General features: G+C 39.0%; 1 protein-coding gene across 3 annotated transcripts in view; it reads left to right on the forward strand.

The window, feature by feature from the left end:
* The window catches only part of LCP1 (lymphocyte cytosolic protein 1), a 58,603-nt gene that overhangs the window by 33,368 nt on the left and 9,227 nt on the right, over positions 1-16,008 (forward strand). For 2 of the 3 annotated variants that reach the window (XM_081214419.1, XM_081214418.1), the window contains 4 exons: positions 4,221-4,416; positions 6,739-6,817; positions 7,398-7,512; positions 8,755-8,888. In XM_081214419.1, the coding sequence (XP_081070545.1) occupies positions 4,221-4,416; positions 6,739-6,817; positions 7,398-7,512; positions 8,755-8,888 (524 nt within the window). Of the gene's footprint in view, positions 1-4,220; positions 4,417-6,738; positions 6,818-7,397; positions 7,513-8,754; positions 8,889-11,954; positions 13,292-16,008 lie in introns of those variants that run through there. The other variant, XM_081214420.1, reaches the window with a different exon arrangement.

Below are 16,008 nucleotides of genomic sequence, written 5' to 3' on the forward strand. Positions count from 1 at the left end.
ACACAAATCAATCAATGTGATACACCATATTAACAAATTGAAGAATAAAAACCATATGATCATCCCAATAGATGCAGAAAAAGCTTTTGACAAAATTCAACACCCATTTATGATAAAAACTCTCCAGAAAGTAGGCATAGAGGGAACCTACCTCAACATAATAAAGGCCATATACAACAAACCCACAGCAAACATCATTCTCAACGGTGAAAACTGAAAGCATTTCCTCTAAGATCAGGAACAAGACAAGAATGTCCATTCTCACCACTATTATTCAACATAGTTTTGGAAGTTTTAGCCACAGCAGTCAGAGAAGAAAAAGAAATAAAAGGAATACAAATTGGAAAAGAAGAAATAAACTTGTCACTGTTTGCAGACAACATACTGTACATAGAGAATCCTAAAAATGCCACCAGAAAACTACTAGAGCTAATCAATGAATTTGGTAAAGTTGCAGGATACAAAATTAATGCACAGAAATCTCTTGCATTCCTATACACTAATGATGAAAAATCTGAAAGAGAAATTATGGAAACACTCCCATTTACCATTGCAACAAAAAGAATAAAATACCTAGGAATAAACCTACCTAGGGAGACAAAAGACCTGTACGCAGAAAACTATAAGACACTGATGAAAGAAATTAAAGATGACACCAATAGATGGAGAGATATACCGTGTTCTTGGATTGGAAGAATCAATATTGTGAAAATGACTATACTACCCAAAGCAATCTACAGATTCAATGCAATCCCTATCAAATTACCAATGGCATTTTTTACAGAACTAGAACAAATCATCTTAAAATTTGTATGGAGATACAAAAGACCCCAAATAGTCAAAATAGTCTTGAGGGAAACAGAGCTGGAGGAATCAGACTCCCTGACTTCAGACTATACTACAAAGCTACAATAATCAAGACAATATGGTACTGGCACAAAAACAGAAACATAGATCAATGGAACAAGATAGAAAGCCCAGAGATAAACCCACGCACCTATGGTCAACTAATCTATGACAAAGGAGGCAAAGATATACAATGGAGAAAAGACAGTCTCTTCAATAAGTGGTGCTGGGAAAACTGGAGAGCTACATGTAAAAGAATGAAATTAGAACACTCCCTAACACCATACACAAAAATAAAGTCAAACTGGATTCGAAACCTAATGTAAGACCGGACACTATAAAACTCTTAGAGGAAAACATAGGAAGAACACTCTTTGACATATATCACAGCAAGATCTTTTTTGATCCACCTCCTAGAGTAATGGAAATAAAAACAAAAATAAACAAATGAGACCTAATGAAACTTCAAAGCTTTTGCACAGCAAAGGAAACCATAAACAAGATGAAAATACAACCCTCAGAATGGGAGAAACTATTTGCAAACGAATCAACGGACGAAGGATTAATCTCCAAAATATATAAACAGCTCATGCAGGTCAATATTAAAGAAACAAACAACCTAATCCAAAAATGGGCAGACCTAAATAGACATTTCTCTAAAGAAGACATACAGATGGCCAAGAAGCACATGAAAAGCTGCTCAGCATCAGTAATTATTAGAGAAATGCAAATCAAAACTACAATGCGGTGTCACCTCACACCAGTTAGAATGGGCATCAGCAGAAAATGTACAAACAACAAATGCTGGAGAGGGTGTGGAGAAAAGGGAACCCTCTTGCACTGTTGTTGGGAATGTAAATTGATACAGCCACTATGGAGAACAGTATGGAGGTTCCTTAAAAAACTAAAAATAGAATTACCATATGATCCAGCAATCCCACTACTGGGCATATACCCAGAGAAAACCATAATTCAAAAAGACACATGCACCCCAGTGTTCATTGCAGCACTATTTACAGTAGTCAGGTCATGGAAGCAACCTAAATGCCCATCAACAGATGAATGGATAAAGAAGTTGTGGTACATATATACAATGGAATATTACTCAGGCATAAAAAGGAATGAAATTGAGTCATTTGTTGAGACGTGGATGAATCTAGAGACTGTCCTACAGAGTGAAGTAAGTCAGAAAGAGAAAAACAAATATCGTATATTAACACATGTATGTGGAACCTAGAAAAATGGTACAGATGAACCGGTTTGCAGGGCAGAAGTTGAGACACAGATGTAGAGAACAAACGTATGGACACCAAGGTGGGAAAACCACAGGGGGGTGGGGATGGTGGTGTGCTGAATTGGGCGATTGGGATTGACATGTATACACTGATGTGTATAAAATTGATGACTAATAAGAACCTGCAATATAAACAAACAAACAAACAAAAAACCAACTAATACTAAACTTTCTTTGGGTTATTTGTATGGAAATATGTTAATATAAATGTTTTAGACGTTACATGAAATTTCTAAAAATCTTATATGTTCTGGTATAATGTTATAAGTCATAATTCTAGTTATTACTTTAAAATGTATATCTCAGAAATAACTAAATTTTCTTGTCAATTGCATTATTATGAACTTTCATCAAATATTTAACCATGGTCATTTTTAAGACTTTTGTCATTTACAGACAGTTCTGGGTGTACTCTGATGCTTTTGCAAAAATATTCCTATAAAAGGGTTTCATCTTCAAGGAATTCATGGAAAAGACTCTGACAAGTACAGGTTTCTGGTAACTGACTATACTGCTGAACTGAATGAATAAGCGTTTTCAGAACTCTAACGGAAAACTGATGAATTCATAAAAGTATTAACAAAAGATCAAGATAAAAAAAATTAATTACATGGGACTGAGTGAACTGATGAAGATGATTATAATTTTTGTGACTTTCTGTTTGAATAAAAAAAAAATCCCACAAGGACTCAGGGGCAAAAAATATACAAATCAATTTTCACTGCAAAGTAAAGGAGCTGTTACAGTGGAGGATTACTGGACTGAATGTCAATATTATGACATAGTATGAGTGTGTTTTGTGTTTGGTAATTGCAATCATTGTTGCTTTTGTTGTGGTCATCCAAAAAAAATTATTCTTACAGTTGTCTCATCTGTTGTTCAGCCACATTATCTGACACAGATAGGATTTAGAAAGAATAATCTTAGAAAATCAGTATGGTTGAAATCCTCAAGAAAAAAAATCCTGTGGGTCAATACAAAAGAAAATCTTGGTGGAATGTTTTTATCTTATTTAGAAAAACAACTTTGGAAAGAAAATAAAAGATTTTGACAAAAAAATAAATAGAACCATACAGTATAAAAAAAAAGAAAAGAAAACAAAGGGCACAACAAGGGTCCAAGTAAAACTTCAGTTTTGCCAGCACTTTAGTATTGATGTAGAGAAGTTGCCTTACCCATTCTTGTGCCTCATTTCATATCATTAGAGTTAAATCCAATGAGTTAATATTTAAGTTAACTCATTCCTGCATGAGAAGTAGAGCTCCTGAAATGTATAGTGTTATCTAGCAAAGCATCATATTAAGAGATAATTCTAGTTTTAATAAGTTCCAGTTGTCTGAAAATTTGTGGCTTCATACACTTTTAAGAGCATTAAAGGGCAACGGACCATATTTCAACAAAACTTTAGTTTTCTAATAAGAGTCTGTTTACAAATGACTGGAGATTCTCTAGAACTATTTGAATAGACTTTTAATTTATTAAGGGGGTGATCCTCAATCTGAAGTCTGCAGAAGCCAAATAGATATTATATATTTATCAATGACACTGTGTAGCTTAAACTTATTTTGTCTGAGCTGCAAGTACACCAACTCAGTGTGGGAAAGGCGGTTAAACTAATCAGAAGTTCTTGTTGGCAGATGTAAATACCTCTGATGAACTGAAAATAGGAATATAATTTATTACTTAATAAATGAACATTTTTCATGAGGTCTATGCAAGAAGATAATAAAAAGGAAACCTAATGGTTGAAAATAATTAAGATGAACTTAAATGATAAAACTGTAGACTCTACTGAATCCCTTTAAAAGCAAGACAACCAACTATTCATCTGAAATGGTTCTGTTCTGTATGAAGATGGAAGGACTTGATTACTTAACTTTTGAGATTCCTTTTACTTGTGACTTTCTGATTTTGGTTCAGGCAAATACAAGTGATAATTTGCTGTTACTAAGTGTCTATCTGAGGTTGAATACTAAGGGTTTCAGTAAGACTCCCATCTCTTTTTCATGTTATCCATGTCTACTTTGTGCCTAGAGAGGCTTTGACCCAGCCTTGAGACATCCGTCCTTTTTCATTGCAGGAGAAGGATGACATCCAGAGGGCAGAATGCATGTTGCAGCAGGCGGAGAGGCTGGGCTGCCGGCAGTTTGTCACAGCTACAGATGTTGTCCGAGGGAACCCCAAGTTGAACTTGGCTTTTATTGCCAACCTCTTTAACAGATACCCTGCCCTGCACAAACCAGAGAACCAGGACATCGACTGGGGGGCTCTTGAAGGTAACTGGAAATTGGTTGCTTAAATGTTCGGAAAAGCAGTCACAATTCTAATTCAAGGGCAATTCAAAATCACCTCCTAAGCAAACATAAGCCCCTCACGTGGAAGGTTTGCAAACAGGTCATCAATTCTCTGGTACATAACAAAGAGAATAAATAGATTAAGCAAGTCAATTACAGACAAACAGGAATAATCAAATACCATTATATCACATCCATTATACATAGGCTTCATCCATTATCAGAATTAAATGTTTTAGGGAAGACAATGCATTTAATTATCAGATGAAATAAATCCTGAGTTGCAAAAACCTAATTTATGTACTTAATGGACTGAGTGTTAATTCCTAGAGGCAAGAAATTGCAGCCACTCATCACTTAAAAATGATATTTAACTTATGTTAAGAGATGCTTACTGAGATTTTTGTTTTGCTTCTTTGATTTGGATAATGGGGGCCGCAAAATAATATTTTGAGGCAGAATCCATGACTCTTATATTTAGGAGGTTAAAGCCCTAAGACTGGACAAAAAATCACACAGCTTTAGTCAAGTTCTAATAGGTGATAGTGCCAGAGATGTTTTTCTGTTTTTCGTCATGAATTGTCCCGATGTTGAGACAGAAAATCAATACAAAAGTAATAATAAATGAATATCACCAAAGAAAGAAAATGCAAATTTAAAGAATTGGTTGATCCTTTTCTGCAACGCTTTACTCTAGCTGGAGGTGCAAAATCAATCTGTGTTCCAACACTGCTGCATTTGTATGATTTGATAAACAGTGGTCAGGGGTCTGTGCATTCTGTTGACTACCAAATATGTATATCAAGCCCTCTAATCACCCATTTCTAGCTGCCTCTAGATCATCCAGATTTGAGTCCATCACTATCGCTTGAAATTCAGCATATAAAAGACAGAATTGATCATTTCCCCTTCCCCCATTGCCTCTCTACCCCCTGCCCCCATTCCATCCACTCTCCTTTAGAATTTCTCCATTTCCATTAATCATACCATTTTTTTCTTCAGTTACCAAAACTCTGGGGGTTCCACTTTGATATCTTCCTCTCCTCCACCCCAAAATCTCTTGAATCAACAAATACTAATAATTCTTCCCACAGAATGACCTTTAGATTGTTATCTTTCCTTTCGGCTCTTCCGGACTCATTAAATCATACACCAACTCTTTCACTAGGTCTTAGGGGTCTACTCCTCCATCCGTGAAGCACTTGAATGTGCCCACGTGCTGGTGTCAAACACTATCCCCTCTGTGTGTTTAATTTAAATGCATATTGCCTTTCAGTAATTCTGCACACTGCTGCCAAGCACATCACAGTGCTGTTTTCATTATATCTCTGCCTTGCTCAAGAATTTATTATAGTAATTAAAAAAAGAACCCATAATGACTGTCACTGTCTAATATATCAACCAAAATCTGCTACCTGGCATCCAAAGATCCCTGATTCTGGTTCCAGCCACTAGACAGCCTTGTCTCTGTGGACTATACAACACAGATCCCTGAAAAATCAGTTCCTAATGGTTTTAAGACAGACCTTGCCTATCGCTCCCTTTGTGTTCATACTTACACAATCTCCTACTTCCACTCCTTACTTATCCCCCCAAATCCTCTCTTCTTTCCTCTTTACTATCCAGATTTTACTAACCCTCTAAGGTAAAGCTCAAATTGCACTCCCTCCAAATTTAGCCTATAAAATTCTCTCCTTTATCTCAACTCAAATATAAATATCTACCTCATATGTTAGCCCTCTAGCTTGCATGACCCCTCTTTGATGCCTAAAATACTTGTTTTTCCAGAAAGAATGTAAGCGTTTGAGGGACAGCCCTGAAGAGTTTCCCCACACAGGATCTTGCACACCACTAATAGATGCTCTAGAGATACTCATTGAATTGAAATGGAAAAAAAATTAACACAGAATAGCAACCCTCATCCAAATCCATTAGGGTTATTATTTTTTTCTACTTTCAGTGGGTTTTTTTTTCTCGAATTTTCCTTTTGTTTCTTTCTTTTTTTTTTTTTTGCGGTACACGGGCCTCTCGCTGTTGTGGCCTCTCTCGTTGTGGAGCACAGGCTCTGGACACGCAGGCTCAGCGGCCACGGCTCACGGGCCCAGCTGCTCCGTGGCATGTGGGATCCTCCCGGACCGGGGCACGAACCCATGTCCCCTGCATCGGCAGACGGACTCTCAACCACCGTGCCACCAGGGGAGCCCTACTTTCAGTGTTTATTACAGATTCTTTAGTTAAACTTTGATCACAAAAAAAGACATATTTTCTAGGTACGTGAAAGATAACTGGTCTTCATTCATTTAGGTGAGACAAGAGAAGAGCGGACATTCAGGAACTGGATGAACTCCTTGGGTGTAAACCCTCGAGTCAATCATTTGTACAGGTAAGAATATTGGGAGACTCTTCCTTAATATGAGATACCAAGACCTGGAAAGATCCCCAAGATTTCAAATACCACTGTGGTGTGCAATTCTCTTTACAAAGTGTGTGCACCTTGGTGAGAAGGGGGAAATGCCACATTGAGCAGCAGATGTTAAGAAACTCACCTCCATACACCAACCTTGCTGTGTATTTAGTACAAAAATCATAACCCAGCAGCAAAAGTACAAATGGAATCCCTGTTTGTAAACCCAAGATCTGCTCAGAAGCAGGCCAAACAGTAAATGTTCAGTTTGTGGTTGTATCTCCTGTGCCATTTGTTAGAGCCGTATTTCTTTTTCTGGAGGCTGTGTGTTTCTGCTGAAGGGTCAAAGGTGGTCACACCTGGGGGAGACCTCCAGTAAATTCCCTCCCTTTCTCTGAATCGAGGTTTCTTCACCTCTAAAGATGGAGCTACTGATGCCAGTGTTGCCAAGTTGCTGGGAATGTTCCTTGAGCTAATATATAAGGAATTGCCTGGCCTGCTGCAGGAGCTTCATAAATGCTGAGTATCTGAGAATTCTTTTGTGTTTGTTTTTGTTCAGTGACTTATCAGATGCCCTGGTCATCTTCCAGCTCTATGAAAAGATTAAAGTCCCTGTTGATTGGAACAGAGTAAACAAACCACCATACCCCAAACTGGGGGGCAATATGAAGAAGGTAAACAATGACTCTTTTTGTGTGTGTGTGTGTGTTGGGTCTTCGTTGCTGCGCGCAGGCTTTCTCTAGTTGCATTGAGTAGGGGCTACCCTTCATTGCATTGTGCGGGCTTCTCATTACAGTGGTTTCTCTTGTTGCAGAGCTCGGGCTTTAGGTGCATGGGCTTCAGTAGTTGTGGCACATGGGCTCAGTAGTTGTGGCTCGCGGGCTCTAGAGCACAGGCTCAGTAGTTGTGGCTCACGGGCTTAGTTGCTCCACTGCATGTGGCATCTTCCTGGACCAGGGCTCAATCCCGTGTCCCCTGCATTGGCAGGCGGATTCTTAACCACTGCACCACCAGGGAAGTCCCAAACAATGACTCTTCTGATGTTCTGGTAGGCAGGTGAAGTCATAAGCCTGCAAGAGTACCTTGTGAATACTTTATCAGGAGGCCAAACTTAGATAACTGTTTATCCATGGATTAAATTAGAGTACTGCAATCAGAAACCTGAATGGTTTTATTAAAGTGAGTTCATTATTTCAGTTGATTACTTATTTATAATTCCATGTTGGAAGTCTTTAAACTTTATGATGTAAAAATTCTAATTAAGATAATTAGAGCAAGCAGAGCTGCAGGGTTGCTTTTGCCCCAGCAAGATCATCATTCTAATTTCCTAAAGAATCGAAGCCTTGTACTAACAGTTTGACTTGTACAAATAGTATGTCTAGTGTCAACGTAATGGGAACACATTGTTTTGTAAAAGCAGCCACGGGGTTGGCACGATCACTTCCCACCATTTCTCGTGCCTGTGACCCAATGACCCATGAGTCATAGCCAAGGGAATACCTGTCCCACATTTCGGTCTACTGTGTGTGTGTAGGATGGAGAATTCAGATGTTCTATGTCAATCTCTATGAATTCAGCTATTTTAGGAATATTATAGACAGGTTACTTAGTATGGCTGTCTAGTTCTGTAGTGTGATATAGCCATGAAAATGTTCATCATAATAATTCATTTGGGTTTTGCACTTAAAGTACACTATGAATATGTTTTTGGTGGGAGTGAGGGGTTCGATTTAAGAAAAGACAGAAAATTATTTGACTAACTTAGAATCCTAGAATTGCAGAACCAGGCGAAGCTTAAGAGATCAATCAATCTTACCTTATTATTTCATTTTGTGTCTTTATTATCTTATTTTCTCGGGTATTTATCATCATAGAGATGATGACATTAGGTTGTTTCCCTTCCTGCTCATTAACAGCTTGAGAACTGTAACTATGCAGTGGAACTGGGGAAGAATCAAGCGAAATTTTCCCTGGTTGGCATTGCTGGACAAGATCTCAATGAAGGAAACCACACCCTGACATTGGCCTTGGTCTGGCAGTTAATGAGAAGGTAATGCAACTCAGGGGAATGGCATTTTATTGAATGTATTCTTCATCTAGAAAAATACTTGCAAATTTCAGAGTTGTGATTTAATTTAATAAAACTATATTTTAAGCTAAACTTAAAACCAAAGGAATGTTGGCGGAGCACTCCTGTTTTTTTTTTTTTTCTTCCGTTCAGTTCTGACAGTTTTGTTTCAGGTACTTTGAAACTCTGTTATTAGGATCGTCAATGTTTTAGATTGTTATGTTCTCTTAATGAATCACCCTTTTTCATTATGGAGTGACCCTGTTTATGCCTGATAATATTCTTTTCTCTAAAACCTATTTTTCCTGATATTAATACAGCCACTCCTGCTTCTTCTTGATTAGTTTAGCGTGGCACATTTTTTCCCCATCCTTTAACTTTTAACTGATTTGTGTAAATACAGTCACTTATCTTTTAAAGGGACTTTCAGAATAAAGGGGGAAATATGCTATATTTTCCTGCATATCTGTCATTTCAGATGCTCTTCTTCCCATGGTGTAGATCCAGATTTCGATCTGATATCATTTGCCCTCTACTTGAAATATTTCTAGCAGTGCACATCTGTTGGCGAGGAATTATTTCAGCTTCTGTCTGTCTGAGAAAATCTTTATTATATTTTCATTTTTGAAAGGTATTTTATCTGAGTGTACAATTCTAGGTTGATAGTTTTTTCTTTCACTATTTTGAAGATGTATTCACTGTCTTCTAGCTTGCATCATTTCCAATGATAAATCTGTTGTCATTCCTGTCTTTGTTCCTCTGTATGTTATATGTCTTTTTTCCTCTGGCTTCTTTTAAGATTTTCTCTTTAACACTCATTTTAAGTAATTTGGTTATGATGTGCTTTGGTGTTTCTTGTGCTTGAGGTTTGTTGAGCTTCTTGAATCTGTGGGCTTACAGTTTTCATCAAATTTGGAAAAATCTTGGCCTCTATTTCTTCAAATATGATTCCTGTACCCACCCTCTAGTTTTTTGGGAACTCCAGGTACACATTTATTTGGTCATTTGAAGTTGTCCCAAAATTCACTGATGCTCAGATCATCTTTTTCCTTTACATTTCATTTTTTCCTCTCTCTGTTTTATTTGGGATAATTTCTATTGCCTTGTCTTAAATTCACCACTCTCTTCTTCTACAGTGTCTACCATTAATTCCATTTGGTGTATACTTTTTTTATCTCAGACATAATAGTTTTCGTGTATAGAAATTTGATTTGGGTCTTTTTGACATCCCCTCTATGTCTTTCCTTAACCTTCTTGAACATATAGAATATAATTATAATAACTGTTATTTCTGGGTCTGTTTCTATGAACTGATTTTTGTCTTCATTATGGGTCATATTTTTCTGCTTCTTTGCATGCCTACTGATTTTTCATAGTATGTGAGGCACTGTGAATATGACCTTGCTGTGTGCTAGATATTTCTGTATTCCTTTAAATATTCTTGAATTTTGTCCTGGGATGCAGTTAAGTTACTTAAGCACAATTTGATCCTTTGGGGGCTTACTTAATATCTTAATTAATCTTGAGCTAATTTTGTCTCTCAATACTGAGATAATCTCTTCTGAGTACTTTACTTGATGCTCCATGTATCATGAGATTTTTCCACTCTGACTGGTAGGAACCAAATTTATGCCAGCCCTGTGTGAACGCCAAGGATTGTTCTGCCTATTTATTTCTGAAAGTTCTTTTCCCAGCCTCTGGTAATTTCCTCACATGAATGCTCCAAGTAGCACTCAGCTGAACACTTGAGGCAAACCCTCTGAAGATCTCTGGAGCTTTCTTTCTAGATGACTGTCCTCTCCAGGCAGCTCTCTTCTCTCTGCTATTCTGCCCCACACATTCTAGTGCCCTGGCTTCCTTGAGTTCTCAACCCTGTCCGCTTGCCTCAGGGTCACTGTCATGCTGTGTTTGAGTTCTCTCTCCCTGCACTGCAGCCTGGAAACTCTCCGTGCAATAAGCTGGAACAATCTTAGGGTTCACCACATTTGGTTTCCTTCTCTCAGGGACCACTGTTTTGTGCTTCCTGTTGTCCAATGTCTGCACAACATCGTTTCGTATTTTTTCATTGTGATTTATGTGTTTAAGGCAGAAAGGTAAACTGGTCCCTGTTATTCCATCATGACCAAAAGCAGAATTTCCTGCTACTTCCTTAACAGAGAACTTTAGGTACCTTTTAGAGTCAAACATAAAATTGATTAATGTGAGAGCTATGTGGCCATATTATTTAAGCAACAGTAGAATATAATAAGATATACAAATAGAAAATAAATGGTGAGAAAAGTAAACAATTTGGGGCACAAAAGCATGAGCCTGGGAAGAATTCTAGACAGCAAATCTGTAAGCATGAACTGGTTTACTTCTACATGCTTTGCTCTTTCCCCCTTTACTGATAGCTCTGACCAGGCAGAAGTCTTCCGTTACTTAATTAGAACCTATGTTAGTGTGACTTAATTCATTTTTCTGCCTGGATGGAAGCCCAAGAAACCATATGTCACATTACATTATGTCTAACAAGGTAATGGCAGAGACAAGGGTTTGTCCCTAAGCACTGCCGCTTTATTCCCAGGCCACTGTCTGCAGATCCTAATATTTATAATGGTCCTTGGAGTAATCATGTCAGTGTCTCCAGGTGATGTAGGGTGATCAGAAATGATCATAATCAATTTAACTACCTGATTTACATTTGCTTTATCAAGTATGATGCTCCATTACTCCTTTCTCAACTGGGATCTCCTTAATGATTGAAGGCAGATGTCATAAGGCTTCTCTGGCACAGAAAACTACAGAGCTAAAGAAACGTTAGCCTCTATTTTACTGCATGTATCTAGAACATCACTGGAAGTTCCTAAGGGCCGTTCTCACTGGTGTATTTGCAGAAACGATTTCCGAACTACTCTCTATTTTCTTTCACATGTGTTTTTATTTCTTAACAGACTGGCTTTTGGTACTGATTGCTTTAAAAACCAAAGCAAAAGTCTTTTTAGTTGCAACAGTTAAACTGACTCATGGGTTTGAAGATGAAATTATCTTTGTTATTTTCTATTTTAGTGACTTAAAAAGAAAACTCAGGGGGTTTCCCCTGGTGGCGCAGTGGTTGAGAGTCCGCCTGCCGATGCAGGGGACACGGGTTCATGCCCTGGTCCGGGAAGATCCCACATGCCGCAGAGTGGCTGGGCCTGTGAGCCGTGGCCGCTGAGCCTGCACGCCTGGAGCCTGTGCTCCGCAACGGGAGAGGCCACAACAGTGAGAGGCCCGCGTACCGCAAAAAAAAAAAAAAAGAAAACTCAGGCCAACTCTATTCTATTTTGAATTTCATAATATCTGAAAATCACTTTGTAATATGATCTTCGTTCTGGAAGTTTTATAAAAATGTGACCCAACATCATAGTTTAAGGCTAGTATGTATATGATAAGAGCTAGTTTGCTGCTGTGTCTCTACCTGGTAAATAAGTCATATTTCTCATGAGTCTTTACTGTATAAGAATTGTACCTATAAGAAAATGGACAGAGAAATACATTACTGTGAAAGGCGATGAAATGACTGATAATTATGTAAATGCCACCAGAAGGGTATATTTTTTTCTCTGTATGCCACACATTAACATATCTAATAAATTTAGAGCCAGTTCTAGCTGGAATTTATTTCATTGGATTTCACAGATGTGCTCATTTGGTCATTTATCTGGACAATAAATGGCATGTCATTTTTCCCTCTAGAAACAAATGAAAGCTTAAACCTCCCTTTCCCCTTCAGTAGCCTAGAAATCGTTCTCAGATTGGAAAGCTGGCAAATTGCACGTGTCTAAGTTTGGAGACAAAAGCCTGAGGCAAGTAGGCTGCCGGCAGACAGCCACAATAGTTAGACTCCAACAGACGAATCAAGAGTCTGAGGCAGGCAAAGGAGGGAATTCTCCCCAGATCAAACAGGCTGTGGATGGTGAATTGGGGATAGGTCCTTGAAAAACAAAACACTGAGGTATGTCCCTCTGGGTCACATGTTACATAAATAACACAAGTGTTTGATGGCAGGAAAGCACACAAGTCATAATCACAGCTTCTCCAGCCCCACACCCCATCCATCGTCTGCTGTTGGATGAGGCCCTGGCTTAAGCTGGAGCTCATGGGGCCACTTCATTTTGACAGAGGGCTTCTCAGCATCGCGTGGTGTGCAAACACCAGGGATACTGGGATCTTGTCTGCAGGGTTCCATTTAATAATGGCACAGTCCCCCCAAAACATGTTTCATGATAAGGAATGATTATCTCACAGGGAAAATCCTAGGAAGACACAAGCCAAATTGATTTTTGTTTTCAATTTTGAATCTACATTTGGTGCTTCATGGACTTTCTAGACTGGGGTCTCCAACCTAAATGTTTGCCTTTCTTCCCTTTGTTTTTCTGATGTCCTTACAAGCAGCTGTCTGATTCCTTTTAAACCTCCACATCTCCCTTGAGGCGGCCGAAGGACAACTCTGTGCTCCCGACCACTGTGTGCCACCATGAGGGGCTATTCTCAGACCCCCGAATGCAGTCAGCTGCCTCCAGGGTGTTCTGTGTCTAAGTCTCCCTGTCCCTTTGTGGCCTTTTATATTTGCATGAATAGACTTTTGTATAAGGGTGAGCTTCTCCTCTGTACCATTTTCTTCCCGCACTCAAGGAGTGGCTTGAAAGCACGGCTCCTGTCCACTGGAGAGAGTCAACAAAGCAGGCTGGGCCTCCTGGCAAAGGGAAGTGAGAGTTCGGTCCTGAGATGAGTGAGGCTGCTGGAAGATTAAACCTAGTCTGTTTCCTAGGTTATTTATGGACGTGACCTGATGAAACAAACACTAACCCACCATCTCTTAATGAGTGGACTAGGCAGAAATTCTTACATGGTATAGTAAATGCTGGTAACTTAATGCACATGCTGTTAGGAAACAAGCCGGTTATGACATAAATGATATGAGCAAACCTCAGGCCTTCTTCCAAACCAGTAATATTTTGAAAATCTAACTGGAACTTATCCCATTTGTACTCGTTATTCCTTGGCATTTTGGTCCCATCTCTGGGCACAGACTAAGCATTTCCCATCTTGACTTTCTCCTTGCTTTTCCTGGGAGAAAATCATTCTGTTAGTTTCATCTACTACTCTACTCTTTCATTTGCTAGATACCCAGTATGTACTGGGCACTCGGCTAACCCGTGAAAGCACTGAGATGAAAATGGTCTATGGACTCTGTCCAAGGGCACGAGGTAGGCAGAGACATGCACATCAACTCCATCTAAAGCTCTGGGAAACAGGTTGGAAGCAAGTGTAGCAATAATGATTAATATACTGCATGGGTCAGAAAAATGATGCTTGAACTGGGACTTGTTCTCAGGATTAGAAATTCACTAGAGAGGAAGGACATCCAAGGCAGAGCGCACACCTGAGTCATGGAAGCAGGAGGCAGGAGGACGCGTGATGCAGTCGGTGAGCTGCTGATGGTTCTGTGCAGCTGGAAGAACATGAGTATGTGTGACCACAAAGCCTTGAAGAAGGAGGGGAAGGAGGAAATGAGAGAGGCACTGACAAGGGACACTCAGGTCAAATTGCGAAAGGACTCGTGTGCCATTCTAAGGAATTTGATCTGTGTTCTTTGGGCCTCGGAGAGTCACTTTAAATGACATGACCGGAACAGTAGTTTAGAAAAGGCAGAATGAAGAGGAACCAGCTGATGTGAGGGAGTCTGGGGAGGTGTCACTGAGAGGACTTAGATGCCAGATTGGTCCACAGGATTTTATTGTTTTGATAAAGAAAAGTTGCAGAAACCCTTTTCCTCCCCATTGCCAATGATAGGAAAGTGATTTCACCTGAAGGAAACAGGGCATTGCTCCTGTTTCCGAGATTACACTTGGAAACCATTGTGGAAGAACTATGTTTGGCACAGAAGCAGTAACTGGAGGAAGATACCCGATGGATTATGTAATGAGCAAAACCCTGGGCACCCAAATGGAGGGTGACCTCTTTTAGGGAGGCCCTCCAGACAGGGCTCAATGGCATGATACTTGAGTTTCATTTTGGACAACACACACTGAAATTCTAGTCTTTCGTAGGTAATTTGACTCTCCCCCCTTACAAGGCTGAACCGTGAGGCCAGCAGACCTGCCCACCTGCCCTACTGCTTGGCTCTCTCCCTGTGTTTACCCTTTGAGAGAGATTAGCTTGGGGAATGGTGAGTCTTCTCTGCTCCGTGGAATTTTAAGAGCTTGAAGCATCTTCTTAATGTTTCCCCTGCAAAACCCACTTCTCATAACAGTATGTATCTAAGGCAGTTCTTACCCTCAAACTAGAGATTAACTAGAGATTAATAATGTATTCCCAATATTTCTACTTCTGTGATACACAGAGGAAACTCTTTTATATTTTTTCTTTATTATGTTGGCTGCCTGGGCTCTGAAGTATAGCTGATTTACAATGTTGTGTTAATTTCTGCTGTACAGCAAAGTGATTCAGTTTTATATATATATATATATATATATATATATATATATATATATATATATATATATATATACACATTCTTTTTCATATTCTTTTCCATCATGGTTTATCACAGAATATTGACTATAGTTCCCTGTGCTAGACAGTAGGACCTTGTTGTTTACCCATTCTATTTTAATAGTTTGCCTCTCCTAACCCCAAACTCCCAATCCATCCCTTGGCCACCCTCTTCCCCCTTGGCAACCACAAGTCTGTTCTCTATGTCTGAGAGTCTGTTTCTGTTTCATAGATACATTCATTTGTGTCATATTTTAGATTCCACATATAAGTGATATCATATGATATTTGTCTTTGTCTGACTTACTTCACTTAGTATGATAATCTCTAAGTCCATCCATGTCGCTGCAAATGGCGTTATTTCATTCTTTTTATGGCTGAGTAATATTCCGTTGTATATATGCCGTATCTTCTTTATCCATTCATCTGTCGATGGACATGTAGGTTGTTTCCCTGTCTTGGCTAATGTGAATAGTGCTGCTATGAACATTGGGGCACATGTAGCTTTTTGAATTATAGTTTTTTTCTGCATATGTGCTTGGGCTTTTCTAACATTGAATTGTTCCTTGATTTTCATAGTTCC

This window comes from Mesoplodon bidens (genome assembly GCF_964165515.1).
Source record: "Mesoplodon bidens genome assembly, chromosome: 17".
Taxonomy (NCBI): Eukaryota; Metazoa; Chordata; class Mammalia; order Artiodactyla; family Ziphiidae; genus Mesoplodon; species Mesoplodon bidens.